This window comes from Artemia sp. Qi Xiang Cuo, chromosome 5 (assembly GCF_049724085.1).
Source record: "Artemia sp. Qi Xiang Cuo chromosome 5, ASM4972408v1, whole genome shotgun sequence".
In the NCBI taxonomy this organism is placed as follows: domain Eukaryota; kingdom Metazoa; phylum Arthropoda; class Branchiopoda; order Anostraca; family Artemiidae; genus Artemia; species Artemia sp. Qi Xiang Cuo.
This window is the reverse complement of record NC_142798.1, coordinates 48,578,346-48,600,985: the sequence shown is the minus strand read 5'-3', so window position 1 is coordinate 48,600,985 and position 22,640 is coordinate 48,578,346. Positions and strand designations below refer to the sequence as shown.

The 22,640-nt window shown below is 37.1% G+C and overlaps 2 protein-coding genes across 2 annotated transcripts in view; both read right to left on the bottom strand.

Annotated features, from left to right (window-relative positions):
• The window catches only part of ACOX1 (acyl-CoA oxidase 1), a 207,211-nt gene extending 186,968 nt beyond the window's left edge, over positions 1-20,243 (bottom strand). The window contains exon 1 of the mRNA XM_089089661.1: positions 20,220-20,243. The gene's annotated coding sequence lies outside the window, so the exon portion shown is untranslated. The remainder of the gene's footprint in view (positions 1-20,219) is intronic.
• Positions 12,202-12,627, bottom strand: LOC148952214 (uncharacterized). The gene has a single exon (XM_089089154.1). It carries the CDS (start codon positions 12,625-12,627, stop codon positions 12,202-12,204), a length of 426 nt encoding a protein of 141 aa, XP_088945280.1.
• Positions 20,244-22,640: the final 2,397 nt, after the last annotated feature.

Genomic DNA, 22,640 nt, shown 5'->3' with positions numbered 1-22,640 from the left:
AGGCTAGCCAAACAACAAAGAAGCCATGTTTGTTTCTTAATTCCCCTTCGTTAATCAATAAGTCCCCCGCAGATTATTTAAATCAATTTCTCAGGTTAGGTTAGCCAAACAACAATGAAACCATATTTTTTTCTTAATCCCCCTTTCGTGAACCAGTGAGTCCCCCTCCGATTATATAGATCAATTTCTCAGGTTAGTCTAGCCAAACAGCATAAATTGCTGTTGACCTCCATAAATGTGAGAAAGTTCCTGTTTTTTCAATTTCACTGACAAAAACCATAAAATAGACATGAATTGCTGTTGACATCAATGAAAAACATAAAATAAATTGACCAACACATAAACATCCAATAAAATATACATCAATTTTATAAAATTCATTTTTTTTCAAGTTAGAAAAATTCCTTTTTTTAATTCTCACTAACAAAAAACATAAAAACATTCATAAATTATGTAAAAAAGTTGTAGGTGGCAGAACGGTGTTCTCGTGGGAGTAGGACCCCCCTGTCTACTCATGAGAATAAATTTTTGCGTCGTAATCTGTCGTATCCATGACAACCAGAGAATTACTTTTATCTGCTTTAGTTATAATAATGGATGAACCTTTATGGAGATAAGATAGTATTCTTAGGTTTTGAAAATTATTTGATTTTTTATTGGCGGGAGAATTAACCTTTTTTTGATTGTTGTAAAGGGTATCTATAAGACTAGCCCTCACTTCATCTGGGTTGGAAATAGATGTATAAAATTTGTGCACATAGGACTCTAGAGAAGAAATTAAATCTGCCACAGGGACATGTCTAGGAAGAGAAGAGAATTTTGGACCTTTTTTGAGAATTTGAATTTCCATTGGTTCAAGCTTTCTAGAGGATAGATTATCAACAGCCGGTCCATGAGTGAATCTTGGTGTGTAAGTAGGGCTATTCCTCGAAAATTCATATCGTAGGTTTTCCAATTTCTTAATAAGTCGTTCCCTTGATAAGCGGAAATCATGACTTAACAAATTTCTTTCCAATCTAGCAACCTGGCTAAAATCAACAGAGGACCAATTTTCAAGTTTAAGATTTTGTAAGGATTTTCTTTTAGAGGAAATAGTATATCTTTTTTGTTTTTGTCTTTAATGACATGTGTTAATGTTTTTAATTGTAGTGTGCGAGCAAATCGCTCTTCTTTCTGGGTATTTCAGTGTAATCTGAATCTTAAAGACTTGGGAATAAGATTTTCAATTTTGCAAGATTCCAAGAATTTTTGTTGGTTAATAACATTTGCGTGTTTTTTGCCTAAATTAATATAACAAAAGATATCATTGGTCAACTGCTCCCCATAAGCGAGACGAAAATAGCGACGAAGACCACACTGCCTTTCCATGACAAACAACAAAAGCACGAAGAACAATAGGGAAATTGTTTCCCTATTGTTCTTCGTGCTTTTGTTGTTTGTTATGGAAAGGCAGTGTGGTCTTCGTCGCTGTTTTTAATTTTAAACTAAGAGATACTGAATTTTGTTTTTAACACTGATCCTTGAAGAGGTGACAAAATTATATAGAGGTAGTATCAACTTTTTTTTTTACAAAAATTCTTTCATGAAACCCATCATTTAAAATTGCGCTAACAACTTCTTTACTTTGGTATACACAAGACAAAACAAAAATTAGATAATGACTTAGTATAAAACTGAAATAAATATTGATGTGCAGGAATACAAATCAGAACCACTAAGTAGGACCATGGCTCTGCAATCAGCCAACTCTACCCCTGACCATCATACCACCATCATTTTTTTCAGAAAAAAGTTACAATCTACTTTGTTTGAACCAGTGTCATGAACATATTTTTCATCTCTGTGATTGAAGGACCAAAGTGGGTCCAAGATCACTCCCATCTCCAGCTTTTAGCAGGTAAATAGCAGATAAAAGACCAGAAGCTCTGCTGTCCACCTCATATATGCCCCCAATTGGGGAGAGGGACCATGTGGCCATACATTTTTAGAACAACTTTCCTCAGAACAAAAAATCACTACATCAAGAAGATCTCATTTGGCTCTCTAGAACAGCAATGGTAGTACTTCAAAGAATTAATAATAAATAAGGCAAACCAATACACTTCAAGTAAACATATCCCCAAACCAAAAACACTTCCATCAATGACAAAAGAGATGAAGAGGGAAATCAACTCCAAAAGTAGATATTTGAAGAAATATAAACAGTATCAATCACCTGATTACAGAGAGAAGTATTGCAATAGCCAGAACAAACTTAAAAACTCGATACGGGCCTTGCATATTAATTTTGAATCTAAACTAGCTGATGAAGCCAAGACTAACCCAAAAAAGTTTTGGAAATATGTCTCTGGCCAAGACCACAATATATGATGTGTTAAAACACGATAACCAAGCAAGATGGAGAAGTTACAGTGACTAATAAACTTGCTAATTTACTAAACCAGCAATCTGTCTCAGTTTTCACCACTGAGCCTGATGGCCCTTTACCTTCCCCACCAAACTATAATATAAAAGCCCCAATGGAGAGCACCATGGTATCATCTACAGAGGTCCTTTAACGTTTAAAAAAGTTGAATCCTAACAAGTCACCAGGATCTGATACTATACATCCTAGGCTACTAAAAGAAATTGCAGAAATGATAGCAGATCCCCTGACAAGAATCTTCCTGACATCACTTACTATTAGAGAGCTCCCAGTACACTGGAAAGTAGCCAACATAACTCTGGTATTCAAAAAAGGTGACTTCACCAACCCTGAGAATTATCAACTTATCAGCCTAACCTCAGTTGTAGTTAAGATGCTTGAACGCATAGTTAATGATCCATTGCTCAAACATTTAACAACAAACAAGATCTTGTCACCCAAGCAGCACGGATTCCAGTCAGGAAAATCAATCAGAACAAACTTGCTGGAATATTATGGGGTAATTAAAAACCTGATTCACCAAGGGCATCCAGTTGACCTACTGCTGCAAGACTTTGCTAAGGCCTTTGACATAGTGCCCCATAGTCAACTGCTCTCAAAATTATCTGCTGTTGGGATCAATACATCCCTGATAGCCTGGCTGATGAATTTTCTCACTGGACAGGTGGCCAGCCAATCTACTCTGACAAGACAATAGTAATGAGTGGGGTACCACAGGGAACTGTATTAGGCCCAACAATTTTCCTGATTTATATCAAAAATATCTCCAATCATGTGGATAACAATATGCATTTGTTTGCTGATAATGCCAAATTTTTTGGAATTACTAACCCACATAAAATCCAACAAGATCTGGACAGGCTGCAGAATTCGACTCAAGGGTGGCTTCTCCAATTAAATACAAGCAAATGCTATATATTGCACCTTGGACCTAATAACCCAATGGCTACATACTCAATTTTAAATCCAATCATTAATACCAACGACCATCTAGTGAAAAGAGAAGAAGGGGACCTTGGTGTGATTGTTGATGAGGGGTTGAGGTTCCACAGCCACGTCCAGCATGTTGTCTCCCAAGCAAACTCTATGAATGAATGAATGAATGAATGAATGATTTTTATTACCCATCTTTAGCAGTACAAAAAAGTAAAAATGGAGTAGAGAAAATGAAAAGAAAACAACAAAAAACATACGAACAACTTAAATTAATACTTCAATAACTAAAAAAAAACAATGGCAAAACTATTTACATAAAAAGACAACCATTACACATTGCTGACTATAGCTTCATACATACTATGCGTTCGGTCTAAAGATTTCAGGAACTTTTCCCTCCTGGTCACGATCACGACGAAGGGGTCACCGAGTCCGTGCTGAAATCTGGCGGCTTCTTCGCCAAGGGGGAAGGCTAAGCAGATATTTTGCAAACTTATAGAATACTGTACGGATTGTTTTTTTATCATCAAAACTAAACAAAAAAACCAAAAAGGTGACAAAACTAAGATATGAGGGGTGGCAAAGGAATTGAAGATCTGTGCTAGAATGCGGCGGTTATTAGGTGTTTGCATTACAAAATCATCCCATTCGCTTTTCGGACTTTCTGTTTGATATCATTTATTAGACAGGACCGGGTAGCTTTAAGATTAGACCCAATTGGCAAACCAAGGTAAGTCACTGATGCTGCTGCAGTATTACTACCTAGTGTAAATATGACAGGCGCCAACTCATTCCTACGACAATTAATGACGACCACCTCGCTTTCGCTGGAGTTGAATTCTAGGCCTATGTTAGCATATTCGTTAGACAAAACTCTGAAATTACTCTCTATGCCACTGAACTTTGACTTTATTCAATATAAACACACAAATAAAACACAACTCCAGGGACTGATCAATGATCTCTAGGGCCTAAATGTAGTCCCCGGATCTACTCAGATTTGAGTTGTCGTTGGTATAGCTAAAAACAGATAACGAACGTCCACGAAAAATACAGCACAGATCCACTGGCTACTGAGAATCAATTTTACTGTTTTTATAAGTAGATAGTGACGATACTCTAACCTTCAACGCCCCTTTATGAATATCGTTCTTTGCGTGTATGAAGAAATCGAATACAGTCGGGCTCTGGTTTATTACTACCCTTACTCTAACCTTCAACTTAAAATACATGTTCCTACAAGTAGCAATTATAGATCTGTCAAGACCTCTCTGAAACGCAGAGACAAGCAGTTGTGCATGGATACCCGAATCAAAAGCCCTGTGGACGTCGTGGCCTGCAAGTACCACGGCTTCTCCTTTAGCATCTGCATCCAACAAAACATTAGACAATAGGCTGTGCACATGCTCGCGGCTAATATTTCTCTTGAAACCGAACTGTGAATCTGGCGTACTACAAACATGCTTTATCTCCTCAATAACTCCAACAATTTACAAAAAACGGGGGCAACGGTTATCGGGCGGTAAGAACAACATTCAGATGGGTCTTTACCTTTCTTGATGACAGGATGATTACACTGGCGCAAAAAATATCTGGCACTAGGTCGCAACTAAAAATTATTTGGACCATAAGTGCTGGATGTACTATTAACAGTTCACTACCGAGAATCAGATGCATACCACAGATATTATCTACTCCTTTGGAGTACTTCTTTTTTAGTTTAAGAATAGCCGAACGAACATCCGACACACTCACTACGTGGCCAAGATCCGATTCCAAGGATTCTAAACAGAGATCCAGATCTCTCTCAAACTTAAACTTCAATTCAAGATCTGGTGAAGCAAACTCGCTCGTGAGATAACTATTCCATTCACTTTCACTAGGGGCGGATTCGTTACTGGGTGCTTTTGCAGATCGATTCTTCTTGAAGAATTTCCAAACTTTGTTTAGAGCGACTCGTAGTGACTCACTGTTTTCATCAATCACACGAGAGCGATGCAAGTTAGAGTTCATATCTCCGGCAATAATACAGGAAAGTTTATCCGCCGCGCATAATACAGCAACAGCGGCTACTTTTCCACAAGCAATATTAAACTTATTGTCAGATTGGACAGTCCTGTAGTTCGTTGGCATATAGACTAAGTCTATAGAATGCGTGTCAAAAAGCTAAAATGTGGTATAGTGTGTGGATTGATTCGGGCCGTCCTAAACAAGGCGTCGTAAACATTGTTCGATTGTATACAAAGCGACAGCTCTCCAAATGTCTTGCTTTGCATCGCTCTTGAATTGGGATGCTATCGAAGATGGAGCAGCACCTGGTCACTAGTGATTCTTGCATACTCAGGAACAGTAGCCTACCTCTTACTGGGATATCACATCCTGTTGTGGCACTCTCTAATCTTGGCTCAACATAGTGCACCTAGTGTACAAAGTCATATCACTTTTGTATATTATGTATTATGAATAAACACTTCTTTCTGTAGATGCTTGTCAAGACAGTTTTTGAAACTGTTTAGAGCTGGTGCTGACACTACTTCTTTGGGTAACGAGTTCCAGTCTTTAACTGCTCTAACTGACCAGAAAGAACATCTCTGTCTAGTTGATACTGTTTGTTTCTGGATTTTTGCAGAATGACCCCTAGTATAGACCATAGTCTGACTACAGAAGAATTTGTCAAACTTGGTTCTATCTAGATCCTTCCTTGATTATTCTTCTATTTCAAAGCAGGGGGGCTTTTCAGTAGATACTATTTAGCCCTTTTCCTTTTGCTTCACTCTCTGGGCTACAGGCTTGGTTGCCTCTTATTTGTTAGATATTCTCAGATATCTTTCAGTAGATCTTTCAACTCAAGGAGTTCAGATATAAGATGATAGATGTCGATTTCTATACTCTGTGTGCAGGTATAGTTGGCTAGGTTCTTGGCTGATAGTGAGATTTTGTGATGTTTGAAGCATTTTAAAAGTTTACAAAGCAAGGTATGTTGTGCAGACGTCAGCATATTACATTCAAATAGGCAGTGGTCAAATGTTTCATATTCATATTACAATACCTGCAAAGAGGGGACAGGGGAACTGAACCACTTGAATTAGGAAACTGGTACGAGAATGCAAGAAAATTTAGTCCATTTGTTCCAGAACGAATTCTATGATAAATTTTAGAAAAATACTTATTGGGAAAGGGGGAAAGAATAGGATTATTTTTATTAAACATAATATCTGATAGTCTCCATCAGTAAATATCTCTAATCGGGATTGGTTTCCCGCTTGGCTGGTCAATATTTATAGCATTTTTTGCTATTTCATCAACCTGATGATTACCACTTATACCAGAGTGGCTAGGAATATACTGAAGATAAGTTCTTATAGCACTTGAAGAAAGATTATCTATAATACTAAGACAATGATAAGTGTCAATATCCAACTTATACTGAGGAGCTGAAGACAGCAACTCAAGGCTTGATAAAGAGTCCGAATAAACTATAATATTATTTGAATTAACAATCAAAGGCTGGTTTTCCATAAGGTGTTCTAATGCCATTTAACTCTGCATACATTATAGATACATTATTATACAATCTCTCACCCATTGCAATTTTCAGGTGAGGAAGGAAAGCACCACTTGCTACCTTCTCATTCATTTCGGACCCATCAACAAAGATTTGGAAATGGTTTTTATAAGTAATTGTATTAAGTTCAGCAAATTTTTTCTGGACAAAAGCAATGGGGGTTAAATCTTCAGTCCGCTTTGAGAGATCAGTATTTATTATGGGGATTGACCAATTCCATGGAGGGGATTGGGGGAAAGTAGGTGCAATAGACTTTGTGGGTACAGGGAACTTCTTCTGAATATTGGCATACTCATCTGCAATGCCTCTATACATGGCTGGATTTCTTAACCAATTATGTAGAGTGTGTGAGCTATTTGATTCAGTTTTTGTAAGATGTTTTATCAAGAGAAAGCTACATCTCTCCCTTATTGTTGTTAATCCACTCTCCATAAGCAGAAACTTGGAGCTTGTGGGTTTCCTAAGACCAAATATGAGACGTTTTATATCATTTTGTATTGTTTCAATTTTTTGCATCTGGGGCTTTGAACATGCACCATAGACGATGAGCCCATAGTCAATATGGGGTCTTATATGTGATTTATAAAACTGGAGTAAGGTTTTCTCCTTACAGCCCCAGGGTGTGGAAAGAAGTCTTTTTAGTATACTTGTTTTTCTATAGCATATTTTTATTGTGTTTGAAATGTGGAGGTGTAAATTAAGTTTTTGGTCAAGCATGAGACCTAGGTAATTAATATGATTATCTACTGGAATAGTTGTTCCATTTAGAGTTAGTCTTGCATTAACATGATTTTGCTTTCAGTGAAATTGGATTATTTTTGCCTTAGTGAGTGCAATGGGTAAATCTGAATGCTGAGAGAGATTTTCACACTGGAATAGTAACTTTTGCAGCTTAGACTGTGCAATCTCAAAGGTGTTGCCGGATGACCATAGTAACAGATCATCAGCATATTGTAGATTCGTTCGGGGGAGGTTCATGTCCCAGAGATAGAGGGCAAAGAGGAGGCAGCTGAGGACTGCTCCCTGAGGAAGGCCTTTGGTTATTGTCTTTTGAGGTGAAGAGGCTGAACCTACACAAACAATGAAACTTCGCAATTCTATGAAAGATTTTGTAAAAGATACTAGCTTGGGGGGGTAGTCCAAGGTTTGCAAGTTTATTTATAAGGATTTGGTGGTTCACATTGTCATATGCCCCATCAAAATCTAGGAAAGCTGCAACTAGGACATTATTTTTTGATTCATGATTCATTTATTCATTTATTGCATTTATTCATTTATTCATTCATTATTTATTTAATGATTCATTTATTGCATTTGTTAATAATATGAAAGCATCTGTTGAGGAATGGTGTTTCCTGAAACCAGTTTGAGTGTGACGGATCATATTATTTTTTTCAACAAACCAGAGGAGTCGATAATAGATCATTTTCTCCGTTATTTTCCCCGTCACAGGATTAATCATTATGGGCCTATAAGACTCAGGGATATTTTTGGGTTTATTTTTCTTTAGGATTGGTAGGAGGGATGAACATTTCCAGATATTGGGGAACATAGATGAAACCAAAGCATGATTATAACAATTTAGAAGTTCCTGTTTGTATGAAGAGGTGAGATTCTTTATCCATGTAGGGTGTATATTGTCATAGCTGCCGCTAGTCTTGGTCCTAATATGATGTATTGCATTATTCATTTCCTGGATTGAAAATGGGCTGGTTATATACTCGGATCCTGGGCGAGCTTGGTAACTAGGATTCATAGGAATTGGGGACGTTTTGCTGCAATTATTTGATGTTAGCTTATTAACAAAAAGAGTGGTAAATAGCTTAGCTTTTTCATTATCATTGTCATAATGGGTATTATTATGTTTAAGCTCATACAGGAGTGGGTTGGGGGAAGTCTTTTTCCCACAGATGTGGCTTATAACTTTATGTATAATTGGCTCATGTGTTTCTCTGGAGAGATTATTTGCAAAATTATTTCAGTAGTTACATTTGGCATTTATTATAGTCCTTTTAGATTAGATTCTCCTTGTATTTTTTTAAATACGTAGTAGGTGATGGTTTTTTTAGGAATGTTCTCCTAGCTGCCTTTTTTGTTTTCTATTTATCTTGGCACTCATTCGTCCACCAAGCTTTGGGAATGTGTTTAGGGAAGATTTTCCTGGGCGTTGTCCTGGGGATAACATGATTAGCTGTATTTATTAGTAAAGATGCCAAGATTTCAGCTAGTGTGTCAACTGTTGCGTTTGAAATGCATGAATTTTGGGTGAAACTTGTAATTTCATCATTTAGCTTATTTTGGAACATAGGCCAATTGGCTTCAGTGTTGATATATTTGGAGGTATGTGATAGAGTTTCAGCAGGTTCGTTTAGAGAGCAAACTATGGCAAAGTGGTCAGTACATAGACTATCAATTTTATTTATATAAATTTTATTCAAAATATTTAATGACACAATTTGTAGGTCAATTGTAGAGAAACTGCCACTTTTGGGGTTGAAATATGTATTCAGGTTTGGAGGGGTAGCAACAGCTAATTCAATATTATTTGAAGTCATACGCTCAATGAACTTACCAGCTTTATTTGCTGGTTTATTCCCCCACAAAAGGCTGTGGGCATTAAAGTCTCCACAAATAATGATATTTTTCAAACATATTAGAATTATTTATATATCTGAAGAAATCCATGGCATCTGTAGTTTGGCCATTAGGGTTGTAAAAGCTTATTATGTAAGTTTTTGTATTATTCAGCCAAACACTGATACCAATTGCATCAACATCATTTACAAAATCTGGAAAGTTGATGCCACAGAATTTTATATTATTATTAATTATTAAGGCTACTCCACCTCCTTTTCTCTCTGATGATCTATCCTTTCTCAGGATAGTATATCCCAGAGACTTAATTTGTTGATTTTTGTTTAAATGAGTTTCCTGGAGGCAAGCAATTTCAATGGAATTATTATTCATAAAAAATATTCTTTCATTTATCTTATTTTCGGTGAGTGATCTTACGTTCCACTGGAGTATTTATATGTGCTGCGTTGTTGATTTAATTTTCATATGACTGTGTTTCAACGTTCAGCTTTGTTAATAGTAGAGCAAGATCATTTTTTACTTGAATGAGCATATGATTAGGGATGTAGGTTTTTGCCAATTCAGCAATGATTTTTGTTTTCTGTTGTTTTTGTATATTCATGGCCTGAACTGCATTGCAGTTTAGAATGAATAAGCATATATTTGGGGTTTGCATGTTTGGTTGTGCATCCAGTTTGTCAGTTAAGGGATTAATTCCCGGTGATGTTTCTGGTTTGTTTCTTCTTGGGAGGGGGTGCTAGACTGACCTCATCTCACTAGACAAGGAGGCTTGTTGGCTTGGTGATTCTTTCTGATAGAGATGTGAGCTAGGGGGCTTAAAAGATGGTGTTTTGTAAGGGGCACTTGATGCATTGGGAGTGATGGACTTGGGAGTTTTATTTGATTTCATTATAGGTTTTATTTGGTGTGGTTGGGCAGCATTTGCTTCCATAGCTGCAAAAGGGTATGGAAGGGCCTTCTCTGTTGCTATTTGGAGTGTTAGTGCTCTTTTCTTATATGCAGGGCATTGTGATTTATTGGTAGATTCATGTGGGCCTTTACAATTGATACATGTAGGCTGAGTGTTGTTGCAGGGTATCAATTCCTTAGGATGAGACTATTTGCAACTGCTGTAAGCTAGGAGAATTTCCTTGCACTTAACTATTTTGTGTTTTAGTTTTCGAAGCTTTTGGCGATGAATATGCTTCTGCTTATATTTTTTGTCTGTGTCAACTTGACCAATTAGGAATAACTTTTCTGTGATATTAATTTTTTCTTTCAGTGTAAATAAGAAAGATCTACTTGTTTTTAATCCATTAGAGTTGGGTTTACCCAGTTGAGTGACATCTTCTACAGGGATTGTGTTACCAGCCCTATCTGAGAGCCCATCTTTTAACTCTTGAATTGCTATTTCTAGGGAACATTATATACTACTATTTTTGTTGGAGATTGTTTTGGGTTCCATTTAGATGAATTAATTGGGGTATTCAGAAGAGATTTTAGATTAAATATTATATCTGCTGATTTCTGATCATGGACAGCTATTAGCAAAGATCCATCATGGTGAATGTTAAGAGAATACATTGATTTTAACATTTTGAAAATTGCAACCTTTATTGTAGTAATCTTTGTTATTTAAAAAGGAGTATTCGGAAAAATCTTGAGGTAAATGCCTAAGTTTTTGAGAAGGAGAAACTTGGGCAGGGGGAGGGGAGATACTTTTGATTTGGGACATTTTTTTACTTTTTTTGGAGCTCCTAGAAAGACCTCTTAAAAGCTATTATAGTGACATTAGCTCCAACACTGATCATTGTCCTATTCTCAGAATTTGAGCTTTCATGTGAGCTTTGTGATAGAGGGCTTGACCAGCCAAGATGGGGCAAAGATGGATCAATTTCATTAGTATTTGGGGTAGGATCCCGAGGGACTTTTTTTTAGGGAGAGTTCTTTGCATTGCCTATTGGAATAAGCTTTAAGCTAAACAGGAAAGGATAATACTATGATACAAGACCGTCTGCACTATACTGTGGGGAAAACTTCACCATCCACAAAAGAAACACCACTGTATGGCCCTGAGGAGGATTTTGAGTACGATTGGTTCGGTACAACTACTGATAAATCGAGACAATAAATCACAAGAAAATTATTTGTAAATTTCTTAAAATGTTGCTGCTGTGTTCGAGATTTGATTTGAAAATCTGGATCAGGTTCCCTCTTTTTCTTCTATAGATTAGGCTTGGCAGCTTCATTTGTTTCAGGCACTCTTCATATGACATTTCTTTTAGTCCAGGGAATTGTTTGGTGGCATGTCTCTGCATCTTTTTGATTTTGATAGCATTGCCAATGTATGAGGGGCCCCAGACTATGTTTCCATTTTCAATGGTTGGTCACAAGGGCTTTGTAGAGTCTGGTGAAGGTGTTAGTGTCTAAATGCCTGAAAGACCGCCTGATTAGACCAACCAGCTGGCTTGCCTTATTTGCTATGAGATCTGTGTGTTGGTGGAAATTTAGCCCCGAGTCTATAATGATCCTCAATTCTCTTTCACATTCAGAGTGTAATATGACTGAGACAGTGTTTGTTCTTGCTAATGTGAGGGTGTCATCAATATTTTTTTGCTTGGGTTCGATCCATAATGTCTTACACTTTTTAGCATTGAACCTTATTCCTAGGCTCTCGAGATTGCTATTGAACATGTTAATGTCACTCTGCAGGATGGTTATATCTTCTTGTTTTGCCACTGGCCTGAGCCATCAGCATTGTGTCATCTGCAAAGAGCTTGACGCAGCTGGTGAAACCTTCAGTTATGTTATCTATGTGGAGGATGAAAAGTAGAGGCCCTATTACACTCCCCTGGAGGACACCACTTGGTACACTAGCTTTTGATGACAATGTGTCTTCCACTTTACCAATCTGGCTATGGTCAAGTAGAAAGAAAGATATCCACAAAATCATCTGCTTACTTATACTGACATTACAAAGTCGTGAGAGCAGGGTGCTATGAGGGACTTTGTCGAAAGCCTTTTCTACATCAAACAGAACCACCAGAATACTCAGGCCACTTTCCAGGGCTGTTGTCAACTCGTCAAAAACCTCGAGGAGCTGATTTGTGCAGTTGCTTCTTGGCATGAAACCAAACTGTTCTGCACTAAATAGTTGATTTTACCTTAAATTGCAGCTAGGAGCAATCTAAGGATTTCTCCTTGTAGAGCACCAGAATGATGATTAATTGTATGCAAGAATCACTGGTGACCAGGTGCTGCGCCATCTTTGATACCATCCCAATTTGAGAGCAATGCTAGATGAGTCATTTGGAGAACTTTCGCTTTGTATACAATCAAACACTGTTTACGACGCCTTGTTTAGGACAGCCTGAATCAATCCACACACTATACCACATTTTAGCTTTTTGACACGCATTAACCAAAGCTGGGTTTTCCGACCATCCTGGAACTTCTGACCCAATTCTCACTTTACGAATAGGAACCGCGGTTTTTCTGCACAGTGCAAGGCGTGAGTTATTTCACTACAGTAGATAGTTAGAAGTATTTGTTTCTCATCACGTGCAATCGGCGAGCTTTGGAGTAGCTGGAAAGGGACTTTAATCTTTTCCAGGATTCTGTCACACACAGACCTGAACATGGCTAAATTAGCTTTTCGCCATTCAGTCTACTGGAACCACTTTTTCTCCTTTGGAGCATCATTTGGGGCATTATTCAGGAGGTCATTAATAATGAAGGTATTAGCCACTGGAAGGTGATAAGAAACACAGAAGCCAATATCAACCTCACAGTCACTGTGAGTCCTCCAGCCGGGAGAGCAGAGCAGAAAGTCGAGCAAGGACAAGGAACCGGAATTATGCACATACGTGAAGTCTACTCTGTTTCTCAGTACCCGCAGACTCGGGCAGGCTGCAAGCAGGATTTGACCTCTCGGATCATTAGCATCAGAGTTTAGAGTTCATATCTCCAGCAATAATATAGGAAAGTTTATCCGCCACACATAATGTAGCAACAGCGGCTACTTTTCCACAAGCAATATTGAACTTATTGTCAGATTGGACAGTCCTGTAGTTTGTTGGCATATAGACTGAGAGCACAACAGTATTTTCAATTTTCACTGCAACATAAAAGTCCACTTTTGTGCAGTTGCTTCTTGGCATGAAGCCAAACTGTTCTGCACTAAATAGTTGATTTTACCTTAAATTGCAGCTAGGAGCAATCTAAGGATTTCTCCTTGTAGAGCACCGGAATGACGATTAATTGTATGCAAGAATCACTAGTGACCAAGTGCTGCTCCATCTTCAATAGCATCCCAATTCGAGAGCGATGCAAGGCAAGACATCTGGAGAACTGACCCTTTGTATACAATAAAGCACTGTCTATAATGATCCTCAAGCCTCTTTCACATTCAGTGTGTGATATGACTGAGACAGTGTTTGTTCTTGCTAATGTGATGTAGCAACAGCAGCTACTTTTCCACAAGCAATATTAAACTTATTGTCAGATTGGACAGTCCTGTAGTTCGTTGGCATATAGATTGAACACTATACACCCAAGTCTCTTTCACATTCAGTGTGTGATATGACTGAGACAGTGTTTGTTCAATCCATAATGTCTTGCACTTTTCAGCATTGAAGCTTAATCCTAGGCTCTCAAGATTTCTATTCAACATGTTAATGTCACTCTGCAGGATGGTTATATCTTCTTGTTTTGCCACTGGCCTGAGCCATCAGCTTTGTACCATCTGCAAAGAGCTTGACGTGGCTGGTAATACCTTCAGTTATGTTATCTATGTGGAGGATGAAAAGTAGAGGCCCTATTACACTCCCGGACAACACCACTTGGTACACTAGCTTTTGATGACAATGTGTCTTTCACTTCACCAATCTGGCTATGGTCAAGTAGAAAGAAAGATATCCCCAAAATCTAGTGACTTTTACCTTTAATTACCTTAAATTGCAGCTAGGAGCAATCTAAGGATTTCTCCTTGTAGAGCTCTGGAATGTTGAGAAGAATTGAGTACGGATTCTAGATGTTGTAGACTGCTTAACAAGTTTCAGTAGGGAATTGGTACTAATAGTAGGGAATAATATTGGGAGAATATTAGCCCTCAATAACTTAAAGGCTAAAATGGCATCCCTCTATTTCTCCTGTATACAAGTGTAGGGAGATTCAACTTTGATGGTCCTACAGGATAGGAAAGCTCTTGCATGCCAGATATCACTTTAGTGGCATGTCTCTGGACATCTTCAAGAACTTTTATATCTTTTTTAAAATATGGAGAGGCAAGTGACATTCCAACTTCAAGCTTAGGATGCACAAGTCCCTTATAAAGAAGACTGATGACTTTAGAGGAACGAGTGGAGATAGTACGCTTAATCAAACCCAAGGTTGAACTAGCCCCAGCAGATCTCTTAGCATGTGTGCTGAATTTTAATTTGTTGTCAATAGTGACACCAAGATCTTGCTCATTATTAACAGAGGAGAGTGGGTGGTCTAAGAAAAAATAAGAGCAGCATGGATTCTGTTTGCCAAAGTGAATGATATGGCACTTGGCAATATTGAATTCAATAAGCCAGGCCTCAGCCCAGTGACCCAGCAGATGAAGATTATTTTGTAGCAGGGCATGATCTTCACAGGACAAAGCTGGTCCAAGAAGCTTCAGGTCATCTGCATAAAGAGTTGAATTACTACTGATAATGGAAGGAGCATCATTGATGAAAATATTAAATAATGTAGGACCCATGACACTTCCCTGAGGAACTCCACTCAGAACACATGTTGAGGAAGAAAGAATACAATCTCCAGAGTCATCAAACATCTGAACACATTGGTTTTGCGAGTAAAGAAAATCAAGGATCCAAAGCAGGAATTTCTCTTCAAGCTTAACTGCATGCAATTTAATTGCAAGTTACACTTTGTCACAAGCTTTAGAAAAGTCAAGCAGAATCATGTCAGCAGGAACCCCAATATCAAGCAACTTGGTGATGTGATCATATGATTCAAGGAGATTGGTGTCAACAGGTCTTCCAGAACAAAAGCCATATTGTGAACTGTGTAAAAAATTATTTGCTTCAAGATGTTTAACAACTGCAGAATTAATTATTCTTCCAAGAACCTTTACAACTGCTGATGTCATGCTGATGGGTTGATAAATTTTCAGCAAGGTCCTCTCTACCTTTTTTAAAAATAGGAATAATATGTGCAGTTTCCAATCCTGAGGTAGTCTAGAAAGATTTAATGATAATTTGAACAGCAGGGAAAGAGGTTGACATGACATTCGTGTAGGATACATGGGTGAATCCTGTCTGGGCCAGCAGATTCCGTATATGAAAGGGGCTGTCCCCTCCTCAACGCCTCGCTCTTTATTCCGTATATGAAAGGGGCTGTCCCCTCCTCAACGCCTCGCTCTTTACGCTAAAGTTTGACTCTGTCTCACAATTTTTTTTTAAAACAATAAAAAACTTTAGCGTAAAGAGCGAGGCGTTGAGGAGGGACACCCCCTTTCATATAGGGAATAATTTCTGTTCGTTTTAAGTTTTAATGTCACTCCTTACTTTCAGTTTTAAAAAACTTGTTTTTTTTTATTTAATTTCTGATTGTTTTTTAGTTAATGCAGCTTTTATTTGCATAAAAATTTTACTTTTCTTTTGCTAAATGAATGTCTTTACAAATTAACTTACGTAACTAACTTCTATATTCGTATATTTTTCTTCTGGCAAAAATTAAAAGTTGCAGATTTTTGCAGATATGAGCTTGAAACCTATGTAATAGGGTTTTCTGATACGCTGAATCTGACGTTGTGATTTTCATTAAAATTCTTTCACTTGTAGGGGATGTTTCCCCCTCTTTAAAAAATCAAGTAAATTTCCTCAGGCTTGTTGCCTTTGATGAGTAATACTAAACTTAATAAAATTTATATATTTAGAATCAGCATTATAAACACATTCTTTTGATACATTTATTGACATCAAAATTCCGTTTTTAAAAGTTTCGATTACTATTGAGTCGTATCGCTTGTTTTTTATTGTTTTTTTTATTACGTATATGTTATTACGTATATGAGGGGGTTCTGCCCTTATTCAATACCACGCTCTTTACGTTAAAAGTTAAAAAAAATTTGATTCACAAAACCCTGAATCACAAAGGCCGTTTAATTAGAATAGATAGCTCTTTTGAAAGCACTAAAAAAAAACTGTAGCGTAAAGAGCGAGGTATTGACTTGGGGGAGAACCCCCTCACATACGTTATAATTTCTGTTCGTTTTAAGTTCTAATATTCCTTCTTACATTTCAGTTGAAAAAACTTGGTTTTTTTTTATTTAATTTCTTATTGTTTTTTAAATAATGCTTGGAAATCCGGCGCCCCCTTCATAGAAATGTCCCTTACCCCAAAGAAACATCCTCCACGGAAATATTCTCCAGAGTAACTCCCTCCTCTAGCCCCCCTCCAGAAAAAATCCTTCCTGAAAATGGTTGTATACTTCCCAATAACCAATAAATAATGCTGGCAAGTCCGGCGCCCCCTTCATGGCGATTTCCCTTCCCCAATGAAAACTTCCTTCATGAACAGATCCTCCAACATAATCCCCGACCCACCCTTCCCTCACACTAGCAGAAAAAAAACCTCCTGTAAACTTCTGTATACTTCCGAATAACCAATACTATATGTTAACATTGGGTAAAGTTCATATCTTTTAGCCCTCCCTCTGGGTACTTCGGGGGATTAAGTCATCCCAAAAGACATATTTATCATATTTTCGACCATGCTGAACAAAATGGCTATCTCAAAATTTTGATCGGGTGACTTTGGTAAAAAAATAAGCGTGGGAGGGGGCCTAGTTGCCCTCCATTTTTTTTGGTCACTTAAAAAGGGCACTAGAACTTTTAATTTCCGTTCGAAAGAGCCCTCTCCCGATATTCTAGGACCATTGACTCGATACGATTACCCCTGGGGAAAAAAACGAAAAAATAAACAAACCAACAAACAAACAAATAAAAACGCATCCGTGATCTTTCTTATGGCAAAAAAAGCAAAATTCCACATTTTTGTAGATAGGAGCTTGAAACCTCTACAGTAGGGTTCTCTGATACGCTGAATATGATGGTGTGATTTTCATTAAGGTTCTATAACTTTTAGGGGGTCTTTCCCCCTTTTTTTGAAAATCAGCCAAATTTTTGCAGGCGCGTAACTTTTGATGGGTAGCACTAAACTTGATGAAAGTTATATATTTGAAATCAGCATTGAAATCTGATTCTTTTGATATATCTATTGGTATCAAAAACCCGTTTTCTAGAGTTTTGGTTACCATTGAGCCGGGTCACTCCTTACTTACAGTTCGTTACCACGAACTGTTTGACAGATTTATTCAGTTTGAGGGATGTCAGTTCCTTTAGAAACTGACACTCATTTTCTGATAAAAAATTCATAATCTTGTCACATACTAATTTTTCCATAATCTTGGAGAGCTGGGAAGTTAGGCTTATTGGCCTGTAGTTGGAGGCACTGCATTCGTCCCCCTTCCTATGTATGGGCATAACATTAGCTTGTTTCCCTTTAGCTGGGACTATACCATGCTGTAGGGATGTACCAAACTGGTGAGTAAGTGGCTCTGCAAGTTCCTCAGTATCAAAATTCAGCCACCTGGCTGCTATACCATTGGGTCTGGGTGATTTGTTTGGATCTATTTCCCTGAGTAGTTTGAGCACATCACCAAGCCCAACCTTGGTTTCCTTCATCTGGGGACGATTTGTTGGACTTACAGGGCTGTCAGTAGTAGTACTGGCTTATGGGGATTTGGTAGTGTATACTGGGCTGAAGAACTGGCTCAGTACTTCTGCTTTTTCAGTCAGGGAGGTGGCTTTATTGCCATTTTCTTGCTTCAGGTCAGGGATTCCAGTTCTATTAGTGAGCTTTTTGTTGATGTGTTTCAAAAAAAAAAATTGTGTTGGTTTTTGCCTTGCCAGCAACATACTGTTCCTGCTCCTTTTCAAATTTTCTGGTTTCACTATGGACTTTATTGCTAGCTTGTTGGTATGTTTTTAATAAAAGATTAGTTATGTTGAATCATATATTATACTCATTTTTGTAAAAATTTTGGTTTCTATTGACAGAAGTTTCTTTTTACTTACATATATCATTTATACAAACTATTTGAAAAACCAGAATGAATTTTAGGACAATTAATTTTTGTACTTTATAAGGCAGGTAAAAGATAAACCTTGTTTTAAGGGAATGCTAATTCTCCTTCCCTTTTATCTCCTTTCAATCAGGTAAGCAGATGAATGAGATATTTTATGTTAGACTTAAAGAACTTATACAATACACAAGCTGTCATCAAACAGCAGTAATATTGTGGGCTTAGTTTGAAAATCTTATCTCAGAATAAAAGATTAGGAAACAAATTCTCCCTAGTCTCCCCTTGATATTCATCTCATGTACCTTTTACTGAATTCAGTCAAACAAGGCTTTAAGAGTAATATGAGAACAGTATGATTTGTACTTTAGGATGTTTTTATCTGATTTTAATTCACCTGATTTGGTAGGTATTTTTGAAACATAAAGTTATAGACAAGTAAACATGACCAAAATATAGGAATTTTTTTTGGACAAAATCTGTCTTCTGCACAATCCTTTAACCTTAGAAGTATCAAATGAGCAGTAGTGAAAGCTATAAAACACTTCTCTAGGGCATAAACCAGGGTCTAGATCTATTCCTGTAAGTTTATTCACCTTATTCATTTACTGTATTTGATGTTAGTGTGCAATTAGGCTTTCTGAGATGAAAATATATTTAGAACATATTTCTTACTTTGTAATATGCAGAAAAATTGTAGTTAGTCATTTCTAAAAGCACCTCACTTAACTTTACCCTATCCCCTCCCCCCTAATGTCCAAATATATGTCTCATATGCATCATTCTTTTGTTTCAACTCAATACCCATAAATTGAAGCAATAATGATGACATGAAGAAATAAAAATGCATTGGCAATATATAATTTGGGCTATGTATTTGCACATTAGGGGAAGGGGGATTGCAGGTAAAGTAAAATGAAGTGCTTTTAGGATTAATTACCTACAATTTTCCTATACATTAGAAGTTAGGGTAAATTTTTGCAGTTCATATTATTGACTTACAAATAAAGTAAACATACCACTCAATGCCTTTTTTTATGCTCTTTCCAAATATAATAATCATTTTTGTTGGAAATGAATTTTACTCCCACCCCTATATATACCATTCAGAGTATATATTTGCACATTATGGGGGGGGGGGGGATTTTATTTCTGATGTAAATAAGAGGTAAGTTTAAACTTTACACCAACCTACTCCCCCTAATGTGCAAATATATACCCTGAATTGGTATATACAAGGGTGGGGGTAAAACTCATTTCCAACAAAAATGATTATTATAGGCCTATTTGAAAAGAGCATAATAAAGGCATTGAGTCTCCAAGACAGCTAAATCTTGATTATTTTTTTAGCTCTCTCTAGTCCAGTCAGCAGCAGCTTTTCGAATTATAGCTTTTCAAATATGCTAGAAAACTGCTCTATCCCTGGAGCCAGATTTTTTCCAAGTGTCCTACTCCCCAAGGCAGCTAAATCTTGAGTTTTTTAAGCTCTCTCTAATCCAGCCAGAAACAGATTATCAAATTAAATATGCTAGAAAACTGCTCTATCCTTGGAGCCACATTTTTACCAATAATTCAAAACATACTAGGCTAATTGTTTGTAATTACGCTTTCTAGCTCTTTGAATATTCTGCTTTAAGCGCTATCTACAACAGTCAATTTATACTCGCAATACCTAAAATGACTGGGCAAGTTATGGTGAGGGAACTGGAAATACCGTTGAAGTAGACAAGCTTGAAGTCTTGGTTTAAGTTGTCATTAATAAGGTCTGCAAATCAGTTTCACTGGAAATTGATTAATTTTCGACCAGATTGAAATCGAGGTAAAAATATATGGTTTGCAAATTTTGGATCTGGATGACTGTATAGAAGAGTTTGAAGTAAAATTTGATGATATCACTCAAGAAAATATTCTAGATTGCGTCTTGTTCAATGATTAAATAAAAAAAACAAGTTTTTTAAACTGAAAGTAAGGAGCGACATTAAAACTTAAAACGAACAGAAATTATTCCGTATATGAAAGGGGCTGTCCCCTCCTCAACGCCTCGCTCTTTAGTCCTTATATGAAAGGGACTGTCCCTTCCTCAACGCCACGCACTTTACGAAAACGTTTTACTCTGTCTCACAATTTTTTTTTTTAAAAAATAAAAAAATTTTTCGTAAAGTGCGAGGCGTTTTAGAGGGGACCGACGCTTTCATATAAGGAATAAATAGCGAGGTGTTGAGGAGGGGACAGCCCCTTTCATATACGGAATAATTTCTGTTCGTTTTAAGTTTTAATGTCGCTCCTTACTTTCAGTTTAAAAAACTTGTTTTTTTTATTTAATTTCTGATCGTTTTTTAGTTAATGCAGCTTTTATTTGCATAAAAATTTTACTTTTCTTTTGCTAAATGAATGTCTTTACAAATTAACTTACGTAACTAACTTCTATATTCGTATATTTTTCTTCTGGCAAAAATTCAAAGTTGCAGATTTTTGCAGATATGAGCTTGAAACCTATGGAGTAGGGTTTTCTGATACGCTGAATCTAACGTTTTGATTTTCATTAAAATTCTTTCACTTTTAGGGGATGTAACCCCCCTCTATAAAAACTAGAGTACATTTCCCCAGGCTTCTTGACTTTGATGGGTAATACTAAACTTAATAAAATTTATATATTTAGAATCAGCATTATAAACACATTCTTTTGATACATATATTGACATCAAAATTCCGTTTTTAAAAGTTTCGATCACTATTGAGCCGTATCGCTTGTTTTTTATTGTTTTTTTTATTACGTATATGTTATTGCGTATATGTGGGGGTTCTGCCCTCAGTCAATACCACGCTCTTTACGGTAAAAGTTAAAAAAAAATTTGATTCACAAACCCCTGACTCACAAAGGCCGGTTAATTAGAATAGATCGCTCTTTTGAAAGCACTAAAAAAAACTGTAGCGTAAAGAGTGAGTTATTGACTTGGGGGAGAACCCCCTCACATACGTTATAATTTCTGTTTGTTTTAAGTTCTAATATTCCTTCTTACATTTCAGTTGAAAAAACTTGGTTTTTTTTATTTAACTTCTGATCGTTTTTTAAATAATGCTTGGAAATCCGGCGCCCCCTTCATAGAAATGTCCCTTACCCCAAAGAAACATCCTCCACGGAAATATTCTCCAGAGTAACTCCCTCCTCTAGCCCCCCTCCAGAAAAAATCCTTCCTGAAAATGGTTGTATACTTCCCAATAACCAATAAATAATGCTGGCAAGTCCGGCACCCCCTTCATGGCGATTTCCCTTCCCCCATGAAAACTTCCTTCATGAACAGATCCTCCAACATAACCCCCAACCCACCCTTCCCTCCCACTAGCAGAAAAAAACCTCCTGAAAACTTCTGTATACTTCCGAATAACCAATACTATATGTTAACATTGGGTAAAGTTCATATCTTTTAGCCCTCCCTCTGGGTACTTCGGGGATTAAGTCATCCCAAAAGACATATTTATCATATTTTCGACCATGCTGAACAAAATGGCTATCTCAAAATTTTGATCGGGTGACTTTGGTAAAAAAACAAGCGTGGGAGGGGGCCTAGTTGCCCTCCATTTTTTTTGAACACTTAAAAAGGGCACTAGAACTTTTAATTTCCGTTCCAATGAGCCCTCCCACGATATTCTAGGACCACTGGGTCGATACGATCACCCCTGGGGAAAAAAAACAAAAAAAAACAAACAAATAAACCGTGATCTTCCTTCTGGCAAAAAAGGGGAAATTCCACATTTTTGTAGATAGGAACTTGAAACCTCTACAGTAGGGTTCTCCGATACGCTGAACATGATGGTGCGATTTTCATTAAGTTTTTATAACTTTTAGGGCGTCTTTCCCCCTTTTCTCGAAAATCAGCCAAATTTTCTCAGGCGCGTAACTTTTGATGGGTAGCTCTAAACTTGATGAAAGTTATATATTTGAAATCAGCATTGAAATCTGATTCTTTTGATATATCTATTGGTATCAAAAACCCGTTTTCTAG

What these genes read in the sequence shown, in the direction of transcription:
- LOC148952214 (XM_089089154.1), bottom strand. Translation starts at nt 12,627, where the DNA reads ATGCCAAGAAGCAACTGCACAAATCAGCTCCTCGAGGTTTTTGACGAG.